This window comes from Mustela erminea, chromosome 17 (assembly GCF_009829155.1).
Source record: "Mustela erminea isolate mMusErm1 chromosome 17, mMusErm1.Pri, whole genome shotgun sequence".
Taxonomy (NCBI): Eukaryota; Metazoa; Chordata; class Mammalia; order Carnivora; family Mustelidae; genus Mustela; species Mustela erminea.
The window spans coordinates 8,311,468-8,335,027 of NC_045630.1; the positions used below are offsets into that span (position 1 = coordinate 8,311,468).

Genomic DNA, 23,560 nt, shown 5'->3' on the forward strand with positions numbered 1-23,560 from the left:
GAATGTTCGACAGTAACAGAGATTCGAGGTTGGTGGGTATAGACCCAACAGTGAGAGAAAAGGGATCTGAATGGGTAGTTCTCAAATTTAGGATGTCCAACAAGATACTTTAAATTTCTTTGTTCCCCAAATGTATCATGGTCGTAAAGCCTTCTGAGGATTCCAGGAGCTAAGAAATAAAGGCCTTCTATGTGCACCTTACGATTAGAGTACTAAGTGAAGAGAAGGAGATTTATAAAATCTGCTCAGAAAATCTTTTCTTCTTTAGTCAAAGCACCATGAAGTCTCACAATTACCATGTATTAATTAGAACTGAAGGATTCCTTGTAAGGCTAAGCCTTGGAAAATGGTGTAGAGTTATCTGGTAAACTGATGAAGTACTGGCAATCCAGATGGTAGAATAAAATGTACAATCAATGTATAAAGTTCCAGAAACACTTTATTTAAAAATGGAGCTGTAAATGCATAACAAAATAACATAAGTAATAAAGGTAACAAAAATAAATAAGGAGGATAATGTATTCATACAAAATAAAAATAACATAGTAAAAGGCCAAATGTTTATAATTGAACAAAACCGTGTAAACACTTAAAGGATAATGTAAGTTGAGTAGATGCTAATATTTTCCTAGACAACTCCTTACCTTCTACTTCCATGGGGATATAATCAGTACCCAAACAGTAAATAAAAGAGGGAGCAATGGTGATTATTTTGTTGGATTTTTTCTTCAAATGGATTGACCCTGTTTTAATGTTTCACTTATTCCTTCAAAGCATTTGTATCATTCCATTCATGTTCTTTAAAACCTTTTTTTTTTTCCAGTCCTCCTTTATTAGAATGGAGAAGTTAGCTTTACAAGGAGAATAGTTCATTTACTGTTTTTTTAATTTAAAGAAAAATATGAGATTCATTACACAACAGACTTTTGTTTTTACATCTCTACAAAAAGGGTTTTTTTTAAATTTTTTATTTTTTTGCATCTTTATTAACTGGCCCAAAAGTACAGGAGTTTTTAAATCTTGTAAAGTTTTGAAGCATACAGAGTTAGTCTGTCTTTTGAAACCAATGTAGTACAGGATTATTGCTGAAATACTAAAGACCATTCATAAAAGTTGCAAAAGCCACTGTTTTAACCTTTATAGACTGATGGGGTCAGGGGGAAGTCCAAGTTTACTAAGTAATATTTAAAGCAATTACGATTCACCCAAATTATAGTGTTCTGGAAACACAAAGATAATTACTTTCTTTTAAAACTTATCCAAATGTGAACTTACTGGAAAGAGAAAAAACAAGTTTACAGAAGGTATTTTTCCACAGGCTTCCTGTTTAGTGGCACAGGCCTGAGCCTTCATCGTTGCCGTCTTGCAGGGTCCTTTATTATAACTGTGTAAGACGGGCAGGATTTACTACTGGGTTCTACAGGGAAACACACAGAAGCAATTCATTGCTTGGGAGCGAAACTATCAGCTAATCTTATGACTACTGGTTCTCCAAGTCTCCTAATGAAGAAAATTTTAACTTCATGATCATTTCAAGGGAATTTTTTTTTTCAACTGTCACATATAAACTTGGTAACACAGGACCAATATACGTGTTCTCAGTTTAAAAAATATACTCCACCTCAACAGTCTAATCTTTCTAGTTATCATTTGCCCTAAAATGAGACAAAATCTTACTTCTGTTAAAAAAATGGGAAAAAAGTGCCAAATTGAGCTTTTTGAAGGTGGAGTAAAACACCGAGGGGTTAAAACAAATACAGTATTATCAATCTCCTATGTACAAAAAAGACGGTTAGTCCTTACCGATATAGAGCTATGCCCACCTACCACTCCCGGCAAATCTTAGTGCAAACATAATAGTTCATCTCTGTCAACCCAAGACAATTTACGTAGCAACAAAGTTATAGAAATCACATATATGCTGGAAAAGTTCAGAACACAAGAACGACTGTCTGGAAAGGTCGGTCGGACTGTGGAGAGTAATAGGTCATTGTATCCAATGGCAATGAAGACTAATATAAATCCTATTATTAAGAAGCAAATATAAGTGTTTAACAAATCTGTACAGATGAAGAGGAAGTCCATTTCGGGGAGCAGCTTGGCACAGGAGACATGGGGGTCAGAAATGTTGGGTATTTAATTTGCTTGTAGGTCACAGCATGGCTTAAAGAAAAAAAACAAAGATCTATGAAGGGAAAGGATGCAATCAGAGAATTCAATTTGAAAATCATAAAACCACAAAAGGCAAAACTGCCACAATCTGTTTTTTCCTACACGTGCCTCTCGTGGTTTTCTAACGGCCCGAAAGGATTAATAGGATACCGCATCACAGGTAAAAAAATAAATAAATAAAATTAAGAAGACTGAGAGAACGAGATTGTAGCTGACCAAGCTGTCTTGTTTAGTGTTAGTCAACACTATGCTGCTTCCAATATTTCTAGTCATTCCAGAGGTTCTTATTTTTAACAATCGAGAGAAAGTCATTCATGTACTGTAACATCTTCCTCTTCCCCATCAGGGTTGAACCTATTGAAATGGATACTGAAATCAGCCTCGGACTCGGCATTCTCAAATTCAGCTGACACTGACATAGTGGCAGGATGGGGAACCCTAGCTTCTGGTTGGCAAAGGGTCGGTGTCTGACCGGGGCTGCTGTGGTTGTTCACGGGACTGGACTTCTGTTTTGGTGGAGACGGCAACATGGCGCTGGGGAATCCCATGTTGTTCAGAGCCTCCAGAGTTCCATCAGGGTCAATCATAGCATTGATTGCTAAAGGAAAAAAAAAAAAGATAATTGTAGATGCAGTTAAATTTGGATGTGAACACTACTTATGACTAGGGTAATATTTCAACTAAGGATGCTTATATGAGCTTAAATTTGGCTAATCCTTTTGAATACCGTATTTAGAACCCATTTTGAATAACTCAGGGGCTGACCTCTATTGTAGATGACCCGGACCTGAATGAGCTCTCTGGTGTCCTGTGCAGGCTCACATATGGGCCTTCTGGAGTCTGTTGGAAGACTGAGGTTTGGGAGAAAGGTCTTTTTGAAATTTGCTTTCATCATTGTGACAGGCGGGAAAACGGTGGGCGGGATTTTAATAAGCCCTCCTAGTTATATTACCACTCAGAGGACTGGGGTTCATTGCCAAGATGGGGTTCTAAGGAACTGGAAGGCTGAGGAGGCCAGGAGGACATCATCCCACTTGGAAGGCTACCACGGCACACTGTCGTTCAGTGTGTGGGGTTGTCAGATGTGTGCAAGGTGTGTGTGCCCCCGAGCCATGGGGATGCCCTCAGAACCCGATGGCGGCTCCAGCAAGCCCTACAGACCTTGCTACTCTATGGGATGGGCCAGTGAAAGAGCAACTTTCCATCCAAAAGATCATGGAGTGAGTGGACAAGGAAAAATCTTAGGCAGTGATTTTCAGCTTGGCACGGGGAGAGTGGGGAGTTGGCAGAAGGAAGCAGCTTTGATATAACAATTACTCTCAAGAGGTCCTTTTCAAAGTACACTGCTGTTCTATCAGCTCACAGTCGTTGTGTTATTAGCAAGACTCGTGTCCCCACAGTGGTAAAATATAACCCTTTGGGATGTGGAAATTGATCAGACGTTAAGAATGACTTAGTGAGGGCCAACATGTTTTGCCTATGGTAGTTCAAGCAACAAACATGGAGTAGAATCAGCAGCTGACTCTGGAGGCCAGTTGTGCCACTGCAGACTTCTAGTTCAAGACACACACGGGCACTCAGGCCTAAGGGAGACTGGCACACACAGAAATCATGACCCTTTGGCCAATATGAGCTCTTTTCTGTGGTTCACCCAAACAACTGTGATTTGTATCAGAATACAAGTTCATTTGGGTTACATAAAAAGTGTCAAATCAAATAAATAAAGCCAACTGTCAATAAGCATTCTGAGTTGCATACAATTTTAATGCATTATTTTACATAGTTTTCATATATTAATATTTATCTACATATAAAATAGTTAATATCATACTGCGAATTAGTCTACAATAGCTAGCCTATATGCCCAAGATTTAACTTTACCTTTTTATTTATATTGCATTTTATTTTATTTCTTTTTTTTAAAGATTTATTTGAGAGAGAGCACGCGTGTGCGTGTGCCCGAACACAAACGTGTGAGTCGGGGGGAGGGGTAGAGGGAGAGGATCTCAAGCAGACTCCACACTGAGCTGGGGCTCAACTTTCCGATCCGAGCCAAAATCAAGCATCAGACACTGAACCTAGGTGCCCCTATTTATACTGGGCTTCCAAGCTTCCTTTTTATGAATAATTTGGATAGGAAGAACTATATTTTTAACCAATTGTTATATTTGTTATAGTTAACCAAATTACGTTCTAGTAGAATATTTTAAGAGATACCACTTAGAATATATTTGTCTGAAACTGTTAGTCCTTCCTACTTAATTTAGTAGTACATGTACCTTGTAGCTGCTTTTCAACTCTTTTCAGCTCCTGTAATATGGAAGAAATCTCCTGGGGGGAAAGCAATGACAAAAATCAGCTTCCTGTAAGAAAAGCGCGTTTATTTGATAAGCAACGGCGCTCACACTCCTCTTACTTGGAACCTTAACATCATTCACATGGCACTACATCCGCAGCAACAAGACAGGAAATAATTATGATACCCAAAAAACAAGATTCAAATTTTAAAATTCTTAATGTTTAACTGCAATTATTTTTTCAACAAGATAACAGAAGACGAAAGTTTAAGATGATACTACTATACCGTGTATAAGCAGTGATTTTGAAACACTTGCATTGAACAACTTTTGACAACTTTGAAAAAGTGCATAAGGATTTTCTCTGAGAAATGGATGAACCATGACCTCAGTTTTAGGATGACTCCCTGAGCCATGAAAGCCTGTACAGATTCTTGAGCAGGAGACGAGCAATCTCCTGAGGAAATGATTCATGTCCACTTCTATTTGAGTTTAGCTCTTATTTCAAACTGCCTATTTACAATGTATACTCATTACAAGAACAAGAAAGTATTAGTGAAGAAACATAAAGTTCCTCCTTTATACCACCTATAATTTTGAAGCAATCAACATTTTAAACCCCCATGAGAGATAGTGGAAGGCATCTTCCCAAATCTGTGTATTTCTATCTTTTTAAAAATGTAAATTAACAAACACTTTAAAAGAATATTGCTCCTTTAAGATAACCCCATTAAATGTTCAATGTTCGAGAACAACTGCCATACCATGCTTGAGGTTTTCACTATAGGGACTTCACTCTCAGCTCTTAACTTGCTTTCTATTTCATCCCAGTTCCGATCCTTGTCTTTAAATAATATTCTAGAAATTAAAAAAAAAAAATAAGCATTTTACTTTCCATGTTTTAAAAACCTATCATATGTTTAACAATAATATAAAAGCAATGCATCTTTTTAAAGCTACCCAGGGATAAAGAAACCACTTAACATTATATCAACTACAAATAAAATACTGAACCAATATTACCAATAAACTCATTTACATGAGAAATCTGTATTAAAAAAGCAAGTGAATGGTTATGAATACACATGTAAATCCTTTCATAGTTATCTCATTTGTTACTAAAAACCAAATATAAAGTATAGGTGATATAACCCCCACATTTTATCTAATATTTTAATCAACCATAAAATGACCACTTACTAAAACACAGTTTTATTCAGATGGAATATACGCATTATAAACGTAAGTTGAAAATAAAATAAATTAGGTATGAAAAAAATCGTTAATTGATTAAAGTCTGATCATTCTTTCTAAGGCTAAAAATTGGAGTACTTACTGTGTCTTTAAAAGTCTTAACTTATGTTAGTATATTTGTATACAATGACCAACTAGGAGTTAAGACACTATCCGTTTGATAAAAACAACTGCCAATAAAGATAATTATCCTTACGTTAGAAACTAAACTCAAGTGTCTTAACTTACAAAAAAAAAGTAACAGAGTTTTCATTTGTCTTTTATTTATTTATTTATTTATTTATTTATTTATAAATAAAAGATTTTGTTTTATTTATTTGACAGAGAGAGATCACAAGTAGGCAGAGAGGCAGACAGAGGAAAGGAAGCAGGCTCCCGGCTAAGCAGAGAGCCTGACACGGGGCTCGATCCCAGGATCCCAGGATCCCAGGACCCTGGGATCATGACCTGAGCTGAAGGCAGAGGCTCTAACCCACTGAGCCACCCTGGTGCCTCTCATGTGTCTTTTAAAAGTGGTATCCTTCTCTCCCAATACTTTGGCATCTCTGAGACATGACTCAGCAGTTTTAGAGAGATGTGAATAAAAGGCACCTTTCTGGTTCCTTTTAAAATTTCTGTATTGAGCCTGGAAATCTAATTAGATAATATCTGCCTTATATAAATATCAACACTGTACAAGTAAGTTATTACTACTGGAAGCTGATCAGTATTTAAGTATTAAATAGTACATATTATTTGTATTTCTTCAAAGATCAATATGCCAGGTTCAACTTACTTTTGAAAAATATGAAATTCATCAACATCAAATCAAGTCTGGAACATCTACAAATTATACATCGCCACGCTTAAAAGGGCAACGATGATTCTAGAAACTGATAAAAGAATATTCTTCTCAGACTGTTAAATTTTCTAAACCCAAAAGACTAATAAACCTCTTTGCCAGCTGTCTAAGACCTGATATCATCATGGCCAAGACGTTAAGACAGGTAAGTAAATTATGTGGTTTCTAAGAGTCCCTTGGCAGCATTAGGACTGGTGCAGAGAAAGCAAAGACTGTTTCATGGACCACCTGAGAACTACCATGAACTCGTGTGATACAGAAAGTCTGTGCTTAGCCACACTGCGCTCAAAATCCAGTGAATTTTGCCAGAACATGGTTACTGGGTAAGATGCATGGGCTTCTCAAACTGTTAAAGGACACATGTTATCACCTTTGCTGACAGTGGCTCAGAGTGTTCACCAGAGGTTCCTGATTCATACACACAAAGCACCCCAGAGCTCCAAGCCACTGAAGGGATAAAAAACTTACTTTAAAGACAATGAGTAAATACTGTGGTATGGATTTAAGAAGCCAAACGTGGCATTTTGACTTTAGGAAGAGAACTCAAATACACTATCTAAATACTATGGAAGCAGAAAACTAGATCAAGACATGGCTTTAGACCAGACCATAATGGTTAGAACTTAACTGTCTTTGTTTAAAGGTCATTATAGATCTTTCTGAAAAAAATTCACAGCTTTTGAGTGATCTTCGTATTACATTATGGAATCAAAATCATAGTCAGATTAAATGTCAGCATGGAAAACACAGGAAATGCCAAAGATAATTTCATTCAGCAACTGAACCATTAAGCCAAAAACTCATTTTGCGAAAGCAGTTGGTTTTGGACTAAAAAGTCTCCAGGTCAAATTCTAAGTCCTTCACTGTCTGTTCTGAAATAGTTTTGGGAAAAAAATTACTTAAATGAATTCTCTTAAACAGATAGCCTTATGATTCAATAATATGATGTTCAATGTGTTTTTACCATGACTAGGTACTTATCAAAAACTGATGAAATGTATTATTTCATCACATAAGCAATATAAAATTATATTTGTGTGGAATATTATAATTCACAAACCATATTCAAACATGGTTTCAGTAAATCTTAAAATTTTAATTATAGGAATTAGAAATTAATTCACAGCATCGATGAATTTCTGAAGTATTTTTACATAGATTTTACACCTTGAGCCTTCTATTATTCCCTGAACCCTTACCTTGATCTCTTAAAAATGTACCAGTTTATCTCTTCATTGTCTTCTAAAAAATACTAAGTTAGATTCTCTCTAGTTTAAAAGAATAATGTCATCTACACTGTCTTGTCCTATTTTCTACTTTTTAAATTTTTTTGACAAAAGTAATACAGAATGTGGTTAAAAATACAAATCTTTCAGAAAAAACATACATATTATACAGAATACCTACTATATGTGCATGTGTACATATAGACACATATAGTTCTTCCCTCCGTTCATTTCTTAATGGTTTATACAAATGACCTCATAACGTATTTACTCTTGTACGCCTTGGTCTTTTCACATAATGGTATCTTTACTTTTTCAAACGAGTATCAGTGAAGTATATCAACAGCCCCTCCAACTGCAGTTGGAAATAGGAGGCTTATTTCCTTATTTATTCCCTTAACAGTTAAAAAGTGATCGCAGTTAAAAAGTTAAAAAGTGGGGCGCCTGGGTGGCTCAGTGGGTTAAGCCGCTGCCTTCGGCTCAGGTCATGATCTCAGGGTCCTGGGATCGAGCCCCGCATCGGGTTCTCTGCTCAGCAGGGAGCCTGCTTCCTCCTCTCTCTCTCTCTGCCTGCCTTTCTGCCTACTTGTGATCTCTCTCTGTCAAATAAATAAATAAAAAATCTTAAAAAAAGAAAAGTTAAAAAGTGATCACATGTTTGTCTTTTCTTAAGGAGTACCTTGTATATATAATTAGTTATTTTAATAACTACAATTATGTTGACATGTGCTATTTTTTCAAGATAATTTACTCTTCTCAATTTTCACACATCCTTATGAGTTTTAAGTAAACTTAACTTCCTATAAAATACTAATTTAACATTCATTCATTAGCCAGTAGTTACATAGTTATTCTAGGTATGTTAACATTAAAAATCACTGCTCTCATGGAATTTGCATTTTAGCTCGTGTACTTCAGTACCTACACCTGTATGTTCTGCTATCTCTATGTGATTTGTCTTAATTTCATTATTTTTGCCTTTCTTAACTGATTTTATTACTCACAACTTTTGTTCCAACTGAGCCCGATCACCCCTTTTTCCTTTCTATTATTAGAATCACTAGTTACACAGGATAAAAAGTATAATAACAATGCAATTTCATTGGATCCTTTCTAAATTAAAAAACGTGTACATTTTCAGGCTCAACATTTGATTTCAAGGAAATTAAATTAGTTGCATGCTATTTTTAATAACACATTCTGTAATTTCTGACTGGGCTTATAAATGAGCCTACTGTTTCTATTTTCAACACACGCAGTGCCTAAGCAATCGGCACTCTAATGTCACGGTAGCTGAGGCCTGTCTTGTGTGCCCCAGCAACGATGTCACTTCCGAGTCTGCTGGTGCCACCATCTTCTCTCATGGTCATTGAGCTCCCTTCGCCATGACAACCCATCCTCCTTGGAGCTGCCCACACAGCAGACAGCCAGACAGACCGAGGCCGCCCAGTGAAATCCACAGGTCTAATCACAGGTCACACATGCCTCAGATCTGGCTCAAGCATGCAGTGCAGCTGAAGGTGATGAAACTGTTATTTTCAATTTATTTCCACTAAAATTATATTCTAAAACTAGGACATAGTGGAAGGATTGTTAGCCAAAGGAATAAATAAGTGAAATAAACGGACCTTATATGGGAATGAAGTCTACAAATTTAATCAGACTGAATGATTTCTGACTGTGTGTCACTCGCCCAACACAGTTCTGAGGCCCTCAAGACTAGCGCGCACGGCTACACGTATGCAAGCGTTCGGGTCTTACAGGGTTGCGCACACTGTTGTCTTTACCGATGAGGAAGACGAAACTAGCCTCAAGTTTCAGGTCTTATAAAAGAAACCCCAAAGGTCTATTAATTTAAAATACTTAGTGTTATTCTGTGCAGGAGTAAATTGTATCTAATTATTAATAAAATTAATCTAAGTAATTTTATAGCTGTTAACTCTCCATTATAAAGGGCTGATTATTGAGTCTTCTGGTTCCTTTTCTGCCCCCTTCATGTGGCCTAGCTTCTGGCTACTCCTTCACCTAAAAAAGAGACGGAACACGACAGTGGTGGCAGTGAGCTCGGTGCTGCGGCCCTCACTCGTCCCCACGGGCCGTGGGTGGGGTAAGCCCAGCGCGCAGTGGAACAGGTGTCCCCTGACAATCTAAGCCCAGAGGTGTGAGTGCAGAACAGTACCTGATCTTTCCAGCTGTTTTATCTATCGACTGTCTTATCTTCTTGGAAAACTGAAACACGGATGACAGCAGCAGATTATCTCCCATGACCTGGAACATCCAAAGAAATTACAGTATTATCTCTGTTTTGTATAACCACGGAGAACACTAGTCACAGCTCACTAGATTCAGGGGCATTTAGTATTTATGCTAATTTTAATTTATTTTTTATTTTTTTTTTTAAAGATTTTATTTATTTATTTGACAGAGAGAAATCACAAGTAGATGGAGAGGCAGGCAGAGAGAGAGAGAAGGAAGCGGGCTCCCTGCTGAGCAGAGAGCCCGATGCGGGACTCGATCCCAGGACCCTGAGATCATGACCTGAGCCGAAGGCAGCGGCTTAACCCACTGAGCCACCCAGGCGCCCCTATGCTAATTTTAATTTAAAAAATGAGGAATGTCATTAGAGTTATGTATAACTAAACTGAGAAAGAGAAATAAATATCAATAAAGGAGTTTCTTTTTAAAAATAACTTGTCCAGTTTCCATACTATTTTGGTCCTATCACTTATCACATATCACTTAGAAAGAACAATCCACATTATCCCTATCATCAATCACAGTCATGATCCCATCTCTCATGCCTCTAATTCAAATGGTCAAAAAAGGAAAATACAAGTAATTTAGAATACTTTATTCTTTCACCAAATAATACGAGTATAGAGATCAAGAAGATTACAATCCTTGTTTTTTGGGGCAGAGTCTAATGGGAGAGATACTTTAGAAAGATTTCATTTATTTATTTGACAGAGAGAGACACAGTGAGAGGGAAGACAAGCAGGAGAGGGAGAGGGAGAAGCAGACTCCCCACCGAGCAGGGAGCCCAGCGCAGGACTCGATCCAGGACTCCGGGATCAACCTGAGCGGAAGGCAGAGGATTAATGACTGAGCCACCCAGGTGCCCCTGAGAGATACTTCTTAAAAATTTGCCCAAAAGAATGAATTTTTACGATGGAGGCTCATAGCATCCTAGTTGAAATCTATGGGCAAAGCTAGGTTTGGCAAAGTTCTTGTGAAGGGCCAGAAAGTGAAGATTTCAGGCCATCTGGTCTCTGTCGCAACTGCTAAACTCGTTCTTGTGAAAGCAACTACAGATAACACACCAACAAGTGGGCTTGGCTGTGCTGAGATAAAGCTTTATCTACAAAAACAGGTAGCCGGCTGGATTTGTTCTGCAGAAGCTAGAAAAGAGATTGAACTGGCGCTAGATGTGGGTTGGCAAATCACCTCCTTGTAGTTCAGAACTGCATCTAGACTCTGCCAGACCGTCCAGAAAATAAGACATGGCCCTGGAGCTAAAGAAGCTGTTTAAAACCAGTGCAGGTGTTAAAAGAATGGAGGCAACACTATTAAGTATTTTGTTAAAAAGAAGTGCTGAATTCTGTGATTCATTGCTACACAAATTCTAATGGAATGGGTGAGGTCAGTAAGGAAGGCACCATGGAAAACGAGAACCTGAGAATGTCAAGGGTTTGAAGTTAGTGCAGGATGAAAAGTTACTCAGGATGTGATCAGCAACATACTGGCAATGGAAGGCTAAACGAACACAATGGTATCTTGTGGGCCTTGAGGAAACAAACCAGAGCAAGAGTGGAAGACATCGATTAGTCAGGCGAGGACAGAGTGTGTTTTAAAACCATCCGGTGCATGGCAGGGGCAACTGTGCAGCAGGCTACAAGCTCTCCCACTGGACATCTCTCTCTACTCAGCACTACTGCGAACACACACATTCTTACATACTAACTTGCAGCTCCTGTTCCTGAAGTCCAGGATGCCAGCCTACGATCAGACTCTCCAGGGCACTGCCACCTCCTCTATTCTCCTACCCACACCCTGCCTTGGCCTGTTACTGCCGCTGCATGGCGTTCCTCAATTAGCTCTTTCCATGGTGCTATGGTTTGAAATAACCATTCTTTGGTGAATAAACTCCTCTATATCCCTGAATTTCCCCAAAACTCATTTCAACTAACTTCCATTATCATAAATCTTTTTAATAAACCTCTCCATACCTTATTTGTCATGGCCACATTTATTTTTAAGAGAGTTAAACAATTTTTATCTGTATTGGTTCACAGGTACACAGAATTAATCATAATTCTTGATTCATGATATAAATCACTAGTCTAATCTGGACCACTTTTTCTTTCTCTTTAATAATGATAACTGATAAATTAGAAACTTACGATAAATCTAACAGCCAAAACAAAAGCTAGAATGCAGCACTAACCATGTTACAGAAGAGACGGCCAGAAATACTCATTCTGTATTCCACAGGAAGAGGACACTTGCTTTTGACCTCTACTATATGGCTTGGCTTCACCCATGGGATATTAGCAGACTCGACGCGAACATGAAATGTGCCTGCATGGTGGGGCTTGCTCTCTCGTGCTTCTGATGGAACCATGATAAGAACAAGCCTTGGCTGGCCCGCCTGTCCACGCAATATGAGAGACCCATGGGCAGGCCTGGAGTCAACCTACGACTGACTTCTCATTGACCAGCTGAGTCATTCCAATTAACCCACAGGTGTCAATAAGCACACGGTTACCACTCCATGCCACTGAGAATTTGTGGGCTGTTATGCAGAAACAGCTGACTTATGTAACCTACCACTAGTCAGATGGTTTCCTCCATTCTATCTCCCTGCCACCCTCCACCCGGGTTAAACAATATCCTGAATCCCATTCTTCATTCCCTGGCTTTCCTTTTCATATCATTCATATCATTTCCATTACATCTATTTCTGGTCCTAAGTATATATTTTCATTTTAAAAATTTATGACACAGAATCACATTGTATATAATCTTCTGAGAATCACTTTTTTCATTTAATATTACATGGCTAAAATTCACCCACATTGTGGCATACTGCTGTAGTTCATTTATTTTGATTACTCTGTAAGTACTCCATTTGTACACATACAAATTATACACATACAACTTTATACATTCACTTTTCTGCTGATAAAAACTAAGTTTTTGTTATTGTCCACAGCAGTGCTATGACTTCTTCTGTGAAAGAAAGAAATAATGTCAAACCGTTCTTCCAAAGTGACTGCAGCAATTTAACCTCCACCGCTAACACACTGGTCAATGTATCTGTGTTCTCTAACACTTAATATTTTAAGACTTTTAATTTGTTGCCAGTTGAACAAGAATCACATTATAGTCCTGAAATGTTATTTCTCTGAATACTCAGGAAGTTGAACATCTCTGTATTTTGAAGATTTTAGGTAATTTCTCTTCATGTCTTTCGAAGATTTTTCCATTGGGTGGTTTTTTACCTTTTTAAGTTGATTGGTAGGACTTCTTCGTGTATTCTGTATACTAATCCTTTGTTGGCTGTATGTTTCACAAAAGTCCTTTAATATACTCTAATTTATCCAATCTTTTATAAAAGTCAAAGCTTTCTGTGTCTTTTAAGAAATAACCCCTGACTATAATGTGAAAGACATTTACCTGTATTTTTTACTAAAAGTTTCAAGTTTTGCTTTTGCACCCTTTAGGAACTTAATTCATCTGTAGTTAATTATTTGTACATGAAGTGGTGTCAGGATGAAATTTCATTCTACTCCTAATAAGGACAAGTGCTTTCTTCCCCAGCCCCATTTATCGAACAGCTCCTCCTTATCCTACAATAGGACATGCCTCTTCTGACATTTGTTAAAGTTTGTGGTTTACTTACTTCATCTCTGCTCCAGGTTCTCCGCCTTGTAATTGTTAAGTGATCAGGGGGCTCTGCTGGTTGAGGTCTTGGATCACCAGACCGACAGTTGTTTCCTTCTGGTGTTTTAGAATGAACTAATGGAGGGATCTTGCGGAAGTTGAGGCTTTCATCAAAAACACGATCAACCAACTAATAGGACAAAAGCAGATCCTTATGAGAATAATTTGGAAAAGAACTGATCCTGGCATTATCATTTTTTTAAAATTAGACAGAAGTTATTCCATTGTCAGGTAGTAACAGAAGCATGATGTCTTCAATAAACCAATTACTCTTTCTTTTTATAAAAAGGTACCTGTTTAATAAGATATTCAGCTACATAAGATTTTATTTTTAAAATCCAAAATACAGAATTATGCTGAATTCAATTCTTCAATGGATAAGCTTTTCCCCAAATGGAAAACAGATGATAAGCAGAAAAAGCTGAGCCATGTAAATGGACAAGTTTATTTTACTCACATTGCCTTACCAATGTAAAATAATGTTTCTTTTCCTTTTAGTTTCCTATCTTTTTTTTTTTCCTTTTTTTTCCTCCCCAAATCCAGGTGCCAAATTTCTTCACAGATATATAAATTGCAAATTCCAATTAAGTTTACAAAAGAAAAAAAATTTAAATCCACAAAATAAGTATATTTTGGTCTTAGATAAGCTTTGAACAATGCTATAGAAATTACATATTCTAGTAAAAATGACATACTGCCATCTACAGTACATATTATACAAATACAATACAAAGTAACTCAGGTTTACTGAAGAAGGAATAAACTTTAGTACAATATTCAGAAATAAAACAAAAAGGAAAAATGAAAGTCTATTCAATGAAATGTCTGAATAATTTTACTGGATCTGAGTGAATATATAAGCATGTTAGGTACAATTTAGTTAGAGAGCTGAGAAAATAATATCTTATCATTTTAAATGTACCAGAAGAATTGTGTATGTCTTGCCACCAAGAAGATCTTTTGTTTTTCACCAATGAGGATGATTTTATATACATTTACAATTGATCAATGTGGTAACAAAACTCTACACAGATTCATGAAAGCTCATTTACCAAATCAGACAACACATGAAGGGGGAAAAAAAAAAAAAACCAACAACAACAAAAAAATGACCATTAAAGAACTAGATTATAAAAGGAATGTGACAAAAAGCAGAGGAAGAAAATATCATTAACACAGTTTATCAGAATCAAATTTGTCAAAAAGGCTAGCCATTTTGGGCTACTTTTGAGAATGTTACTTCATAAAATTAAGGAAGCTTATTAGAGGCTGGCATTTTTTTTTTCTGTAAAAGGTTAGATAATAAATATTTTAGGCTTTGTGGCCAATATAGTGGTTGTCTAACTACTCATCTCTGACACTGTAGCACAAAACAGCCAGAAGACAGATACTTAAAGAATGTGGCTTTGTCCTAACAAAACTTTTAATTCATTCTCTCAAATGCCCATCTTTCACTTGCGCCGGTTCAAGAGAGCCAGCGTGGCAGAGTACCATTAACTTTATATGATCCAGCAAAGGTACCTTCTGGGGCCAGTTACACGATACTGGCCCCTGGAGCTGGAGAGTAGGAGCCCTGGTTTGGGAAGGACAACAGTCTACATATGCTGCCTTCCCTTCCAGAATTTACAAGAATGTTTCAAAACTCAATATACATGTATTTTGTCTGTGTGTATAAACACATATATTTCAATTTTCAAAGTATCTTTGAGTATATATGTGTCTTTTTAAACAGAATTATTTAAAGTAGTGGACACTGTAGCGTTTTCTCTTCCTTTGCTAGTAGGGATGTCTACTAGCTAACTGGGTATAAAGATATCTTTGTAACTGAAGTATTTTCATTGCCAAACTTTATAGAACCATTATATAATCGTTTATCAAGCTTTGATTTGCTTTTCGGATGCCATTTATATTCATATTTTAAAGTGAAACCATACACCAAGAATTGGCCGACAAAGTGCTTGTTTTAAACAATTTTACAACTTCATGTTAATAGTAGACCAAATGTTAGCCTTTGCTAGTTTTGTTACAAAAACAGAAAAAGAAATTTTTCAAACCAAAGTTGGAAGAAGCAGTGCTGCATGCAGACGGGGAGGGTGGATGAACTAAAATAAACGAAGCAAAAAGCTAAAAGCAAAAGAAATAAAGAAAAGAAAGAACCTTATGCATTTCTCCATGAAGATCTCCTACCTCTTCTCTAGTGTCTATGGCAGAGCCAGGGGTGGTGGCGGCAGTGCTTACTGTGGTACTGGGCGCAGTGCCCGACGACGTCACTGAGTCTATCTCTCCTGCTACATCGTTGATTTCCCGAGCAATGAGAGCAAGGTCTTGGCTGATCCTGGTGATGATTTTAGAAAAGAAGTTTAATCCCTTTTAAATAACAGCTCCAGAAACAATCATTTGAGAGAGAATCAGTTATGTCAGCTGTGTGTCTAATTAAAGATCTGAACCAAAAACTTAAGATTTTTTGGAAATCCTATGAACTATTTTGATACTAAAAGTCTTGAACTTCAACTCCCGAAGTTAGTAAAAGTAAGTTTCGCAAAACACCGTCACTTTGAAAAACATGTTAAACACCCAGACATAGTGATATATCTTTTAAAAATACAGCGTCAATGCTGATGACTAGTATTAACGGAGAACAACAGTGAGCAGAACCCAAGGAGTCGCTGGCCCTGGAAAAGAGAGCAATTACAACTTCATTTTCACTAACCTTCAAATGAAGCTTAGCTTTTCTTTTGATTATAAATACGAGTAACAAACAAAAGATGTATTAGTGATACTGGTTTTTTTTTTTTTTTTTTCACCAATAGGAGTCACATCATAGTTGCTATAGGTATCTCAAAGCAATCAGACATTACTACTTCAAAATTCAACCTGCGGCAAGAATATTCCCGAACCATATATTACATTGTCACTTTAATAATGTTTTGGTAGGGGCGCCTGGGTGGCTCAGTGGGTTAAAGCCTCTGCCTTTGGCTCAGGTCATGATCCCGGGGTGTTGGGATGGGGTCCCACATTGGGCTCTCTGCTCAGCAGGGAGCCTGTTTCCTCCCCTCTCTCTGCCTGCCTCTCTGCCTACTTGTGATCTCTGTCTGTCAAATAGAGAAATAAAAATCTTTAAAAAAAAATAATGTTTTGGTAACATTACAAAGAAATGCGGTCATACTGAAATACAACTAAATATGTTATGTTGATGCATTTAGAAACATTGTTCTGAGAGGAGCTCCAAAGCTTCCCCAGATGGCCAAAGAGGTCAGGAACCTGGATGCAGGACCTCCAGCTACGCACGGCATGTCACACCACACTTTAGTTCTCCCGAGAGCCACAGCGTTCTTGTGAGGTAGAACCTCTCTAACTGAACGTGAGTCAGGACACATTCCCAGAGAACGCGAGTGGCCTGATCATGACAACACAACTTACAGATTGCTCAGGCAGGGCCAGATCCCGGGGTGGAGCTCATTTCCACAGAGCCGTTTATTTGTGTTATCAGCCACATGGACTGAAGAACTAAATAAATATTATCGGTGATAAGCAAAAGACAAAATGGGATTTTTTTTTCCTTTACCTTTTTTTTTTTTTTACGAGGTAGAAACTTAATGATCTACCACTGATATTCTTGCTTTCCTCAAAAAGATCTCAATTCAATGAGATCCGAAAGTTTCCTAAGTTAGGAACCCAATTTGGCTCCTTCCACAGGGAAGGTTTTGGAATGGCAGAACATTCTTAAAGCAACATGTGAAAACTTCTGCAACTTTAAAATTGAAAGCAGGTACAAAGTAACATTTTTATTTTTTTAACTTGGGCAAACACTGCCAGGGAAGGCAGTCACTGCATAACAATTTAGCTACAAATTTAAAAAGAGAAGCTAAATGGAAGCTTGTGGCCTTGCAGACACAATCTGTGGTCAATTCCTTTATTTACCAATACAAAAAGGTAGGAAGAACACCAATAAATATGTTTTGATCACTCATAACTTAAGAATAAATGTAAAGAGCACATTATATTATATATAATTATGGAATGTGTAGAATAATAGAATGAAAACCACTACGTTATCATGAACACCCCTAGAAAGAAGCTTTATACTCGTCAACTCACTCCATTCTCACAGCCCCCCTGCAGGAGAGGTAGTCATCATCTTGCTTTACATCTTGTTTTATAGATGAGGAAAATAAGGCTTAGGAGGGGTTATATAAGCTTTTTTTTTTTTTTTTTTTTTTTTGGTTAAAATCACAAATAAGTGGTATAACTAGATCATTTTTATTATGTCATGCTACATCTCACATTATCATTCCACATGTAATTTTTAAAAACTTGTTAACTGTTGATAGGATTCTTCTGGAAAGAGTTTAAAGTGTTATTTTAGATACTATATTCAATTCCTGCATTTCTGAAATAAATGAACTAGGGTGAAAAACAGAATAACCAAACTTAAAAGAGACACACACACAAAAAAATAGATAAGCATGTGCTTATCCAAAAATCCACTTTTGGTATTAAGTTTTTTTATGCAGACATTTGTACAATGAAGCTGCTGATATCTGCAGACAGCAGTGGGAGTTAATTAGAAAAAACAAGTCACATACACAGACAACAGCAGTCTCAACAGGTTATGTAGTAAAAACTAAACTACCACAAATAACTAATGTACACACGACGTAAACTGCTCAGTCAGTAAGCACCTCAAAGCCGCCTTCTAATTTGCAAGTTTATTGTGTACCTGCCAGCTGTTTCTCTGGGTGCCAGTTCCTATCTTAAAGTTGACTCAATAATACAGACCATAAAATTGGCTTAAATCCACTCTGCTTAGAAGTCTCAGCATCTACTAAAAATCAGCGTTAGAAATTCTAAAAAGCAAAATTATCAAGAAAACCAAAGTAAGGAATACCTTTCAAGTAGAAGGAACAGATTTATAATTCAACAGAGAGTGTGACTCTATTCATGTAGCTGTTAAATCTCAGCTTACTAACTCCGTCACGATGCTTCTAGATTACGCTCACTGGAATATTTTATAATCTCGTACCTGTGTACTTTTTTTTTTTTTTTTTTAACTCTGAGCTTATAATCCTTGTTCTTATTCTCATTCTCTACCCCCACCAAATCTGCTGGAGGAGGAAATTCTGATACGATACAAACATTTTATTTGGATTTTTGCAATCCACCTGTTTTCCTTGCTTTCAGATATATGGCCGAAAAATACACCTTAAAAAATTAAAATCCCAAAGGCAAGTTTTGTAAGCATGGTGCTGCTAACAAACTGGAGGGAAAAGGCATAAGGTCATTAGAGGTTAAATGGCCCGGCCACTCGGCAGTCCTGCTACGGATAACGAGACACAGGGACAACGGTGATAGAACTCATGTGGTAGCATGACGGAACCAAGTGAGAATGTCACCTAGTGCTCCTGCGCACTGTCCCCTCTGCAGTATCTGCCTTCTGTGTGGGGGCAGGGAAGCGGGTTCGGCTCCAAAGAAGGGGTTCAGGTGTTCTGGACTGAGGTCCAGAGCTTCAAGGGGGTGGCCCAGGAAGGGGAAGCAGACACACCCTCCAGTTCCCTCGGGTACTTCCTGAGCAGGTGCAGTGAGACCTCTCCCCCACAGGAAACGATGCGAGGACAAGGCCTGCTGTTGCCAGCCATGCCCACAAGAATAAAAAATGGGTGGAAATTCTCTCACTGCAGGCATCCTGCGGGTTCATAAAAATTCATGGATCCTGAAGCACATATAGGCCTGTCCCCTAACTGGCTTGCAGGGCTTTGATAATTAGGCTCACAAAAAGCTATTTATATGGCAAAATAAAATGTTTAAGCAGCACAGTGAGATTAAAAGGGCATGCTGTTGGGGCGCCTGGGTGGCTCAGTGGGTTAAGCCGCTGCCTTCGGCTCAGGTCATGATCTCAGGGTCCTGGGATCGAGTCCCGCATCGGGCTCTCTGCTCAGCAGGGAGCCTGCTTCCTCCTCTCTCTCTCTGCCTGCCTCTCTTCCTACCTGTGATCTCTCTCTGTCAAATAAATAAATAAAATCTTTAAAAAAAAAAAAAAAAAAAAAAAAAAAGGGCATGCTGTTAAAGAATTATAAGCAACTGAAAGCAATTATAAGTAAATGGTCATTAAAGACCAAAAAACATAAACTTCAAAGAAATGAGCGAGGAAAAAAACACAACTCACAGAAGTCAACGAAGGAAAAAAAAAAAAGATAAACACCATTTAATTATGGTAAGAATTTATTATTTTTTTAAAGCATCTATGGACTTACTATATGTGATGTTCTTTAATAATGTTGCCAAATGTAAAACTTGAAGATCAGGGTCTTAAACTGAAGGCAGAAGTAACTATGGCATGTAAATGGTGAAGATGTTTAGGTAACATATGGTATAAAACACTGCAGTAAAATTCAGTATCTTACAAACTTAAAAAAACATATTTTAACTACACGAGCATCTGTTTGAGCGCAGCCTCTCTTCAATGTTCAGTCATGACAAGGTACTGATTAAAAATCGCATCTGCAGCATTAATTTTTATTATAACCTAAAAGTTACACAAAACAAAAATCAAAATAATAAAGGGTTGAATTAAATTGTGCCTAATGAACTCGTAAAAGTGAGAGTAAAAATCCACCTCCTCTAATTCTCCGCAAGAACATGAGCAATGGTTCTCCGTCAAGGACACTGCTATGCCCTCTCTGGAAGACAAAGGGAAAGTAATAGAAGGTTCAGCTGCACAATTCTTAATTGTGGAAGAATGGAGGTAGCCGACGCTACCTTTCAGAAACGGCATCTAGAAACAAGAAAGGGGGGCTGCAACCAAAATCAATTAGTTGTACAATATGGTAGTAGCACTGGCATTAAACACACAAAGCGAGAGAAACTGGACGGAGAGCAGCTAAGTTCACAGCCACCTGCAGATCTCACTTCTTGGACTACTCGTACAAATCACATCAAAGCTGAAATCTGTTATCAGGTTGAAAAGCTGACAAAACATTTCAATTTTTAAAGATGATCCATTAAAAACCAACCTCGCTATCTCTTCTCGATGAGCGGTCCAGTCTCGGATGTAATCTTCCTGTTCTTTGATCCGGTGCTTGAACGAAGAACTAGTAGGCATTGCTGACCCAGAGCTCTGCAACCGAGTTGTTTTCAGGGCTGGAGAAGTACGTAGACGAGTATGTTTAGGGGAATTACGGTTTGATCCAAATTCATCTTCTGAGGTGGAAGCATAATCAGTAGGAAAGCGCCTCCATCTTGAATTTACTAAATTAGTTTAATTATTAAAAAAAGAATTATTATGTTACCTTTTAAAGGAGATAAAAATCATGATTTCAAAAACACCATGAGACACACACAGCACAATTTTCAATAACTGACATACACATACCTAACAGAAATCATAATTCTACTACTTCTCAAAAATAGAAACAGTACATTTTGGTGAATTAAAAACAATGAGCAATTAAAAACAATCGAAAGACCATGTTTTCCATAGTACGGTGAATAAAACATTCAGATGAAAAATTCACTAATGATAACTAAACAAGCTCTATTCATAAATGTTTAATTTGGTTACTTTTTTGTTGCAAATATTTCTCATTTGAGTGAGGATATGGATTTTTTTAAATGACAGTAACGGCAACAACAACAAAATAAAAATAAGGGAAAAGATGTCCTCATGCCACATAGACTTCCAACATGGAGATGGTAAAACCCTCTTTTCCCAACATACAAATCTGCATAATTCCTGCTGTGGAAATTATGCTTTTATGGCAGAAAAAAAAACATTACCTCTGTCATTCAACATCCTGTTATGCTATGATTGGAAAAAATCTTTTTACATGGTAAAAGCACAACAAAGCATCTTCAGTACAACTGTCTGCCGCTTTGACACTGAAAGCATACGGTGAAAACAGACGATGGCTTAAGACCCACAAGGAGCAAAGCTCTACGAGCTGGTCTCACAACCACTGACACTGAAGGCACAGGAGATACTGTGAATAGTCACATTAAAGAAAGCGACAATCACTTTCTTATTTAAGGTTAGTAAAGACATTCAAGAGACGGTGTTGCTGACACATCTGAAAAATCAGAAGACAAATTAATTTCACTACTACTGTTAATGGGAGAAGCAAACATACAAGTAATTTGTGAGGCACAGAATAGAGGCTGATTCACGGTAAATGTCACAAGGGCAGGAGCCATGCCTGTTTGATCTGCTCCTGCCTACCCAGCCTTGGCAGAGCGTCTGTTTAATAACTCTTTTTGAACAAATGAATAGATAGATACTGACCATTTGCTTTTCTCAGATTAGGAAAAACCTACTGAAAAGCATGAGATGTTTTTGGTGGCTGAAGTGACAAAAACTTTGCACCTGCCAGAAGTTCCAACTGCTATTAATAATAGAAGAGTTTTCTTTGTCTTTCCCTCTCTCCCCCTCTTTTAAAACACAAATGGACCCTAGGCCGCATAGGTTGGTGGAGCCTAGAACTGCTTCATACTTCACTGGAATTTTATGCCTCCCCTATCTTTTCCTCCCCAAACCACAGTTTTGCCTCTGGGACTCTGGTTAGTCTCAGGTGGCCGTCAGATAAACTGATAAACACTGCCACCAGAATTGGCTGAGAAAACTATGATCGGGAACATGCCCTAAATCAGACCCACCCATATGCCCTGATTCGCACTCTCATCTGAAGCTTGTGGAGCTTGGAACAAGATTTATGGGTGTAAGAAGATGGAAGAAGCTTCCTGACTTTCTGGAAAAGTGTATGCAAACACGTATACAGAACTATAGGTAATCAATTATTCATAGCATCTTTTGAAGGCAGTAGTCAATATATTTTCTAGTTTTATCTTTGTAAGACAGTTCATTAATATAAAAATACTCTTACCACAGTGGAAAATTACTATTTTAGACATCTGAAAAATCTTATGAATTGAACTGACCCTAAGAATTGAAAACAATTTCAGAAAAAGTTTAGGAATAAGAGCAAAAAGGCTTTAGGAAAAAATTAGAAATACTGCAATGTTTAGACTTTTTAATAAAGGCATTTCATTAAACATTAAATGTTTATTCATTTTGCTACCTCAGAATTATTATTCATAGAAAACAAGCTCACAAATAAATAAAAAAGATGATTCATTAGATTAAATTTCCCGATTTGTGTTTTGGAAACTATGGAAACCATACTCAAAACAACCGAAAGTTGTTTGGAGTGAAAACAAAACCAAAGGCGAAGAGTTTTAATAAACTGCGGGAGATGTGCAAACATCGGTAGGCCTGGTGGAGCTGAGGTCAGCCACTTGGACGTCACTCAGAGAGCAGGCATCGATGGCCGCTTATCTCCCGAGTGGCCCAACACAGGAAAACAGGCCGAGAAACTGAAAAGCGATACTAGGCGTCCGGTGACAATAGGTAAGTAGAGCCACATTAAAACCAATTTTTCATAGTTTGAGTTTCAACAACAGAAAGTAATGATACGGACGGAAAAAAAAGAGAAAAATTCCTTTTTCAAGTGATGTTCGTAAAGTTCCCACTTACTTTTACAAGTTTTTCTAGACGCCAGGACGATTGGTGAAGTTTATAATTATCTTTACAAAGGAAAGCAACCATAAGGATAAAGCATTGTTTAAAAACTGAAAGGTAACATTTTTAGGTTTGTTCCCTTAAATTGAGAGCAAAATGAGGGATGAAATAAGTCGGGGGATAGCTGAGAGATGAAATTCTCAAGTTAAGGGCTGTCTTTCCCAATGGCACAGCAATCACACGGGGTGTGCCAGGAAGCAGTGCTCCCGTTCCGTCTGGATGCCACCGGCCTTGGAACAGCTGAAATGGGCGCGGACAC

General features: G+C 37.6%; 1 protein-coding gene across 11 annotated transcripts in view; it reads right to left on the reverse strand.

Moving 5' to 3' along the window:
* Window positions 1–879: 879 nt before the first annotated feature.
* The window catches only part of CEP170 (centrosomal protein 170), a 124,832-nt gene continuing 102,151 nt past the window's right edge, over window positions 880–23,560 (reverse strand). For 4 of the 11 annotated variants that reach the window (XM_032317271.1, XM_032317268.1, XM_032317266.1 and 1 more), the window contains 7 exons: window positions 20,744–20,978; window positions 15,891–16,068; window positions 13,693–13,863; window positions 9,970–10,058; window positions 5,234–5,327; window positions 4,452–4,503; window positions 914–2,770 (listed from right to left, as the gene is read on the reverse strand). In XM_032317271.1, coding sequence (XP_032173162.1) covers window positions 2,481–2,770; window positions 4,452–4,503; window positions 5,234–5,327; window positions 9,970–10,058; window positions 13,693–13,863; window positions 15,891–16,068; window positions 20,744–20,978 — 1,109 coding nt within the window. In that variant the 3' untranslated portion in view covers window positions 914–2,480. Of the gene's footprint in view, window positions 2,771–4,451; window positions 4,504–5,233; window positions 5,328–9,969; window positions 10,059–13,692; window positions 13,864–15,890; window positions 16,069–20,743; window positions 20,979–23,560 lie in introns of all 11 variants that reach the window. The other 7 variants (XM_032317270.1, XM_032317264.1, XM_032317262.1 and 4 more) reach the window with 5 other exon arrangements.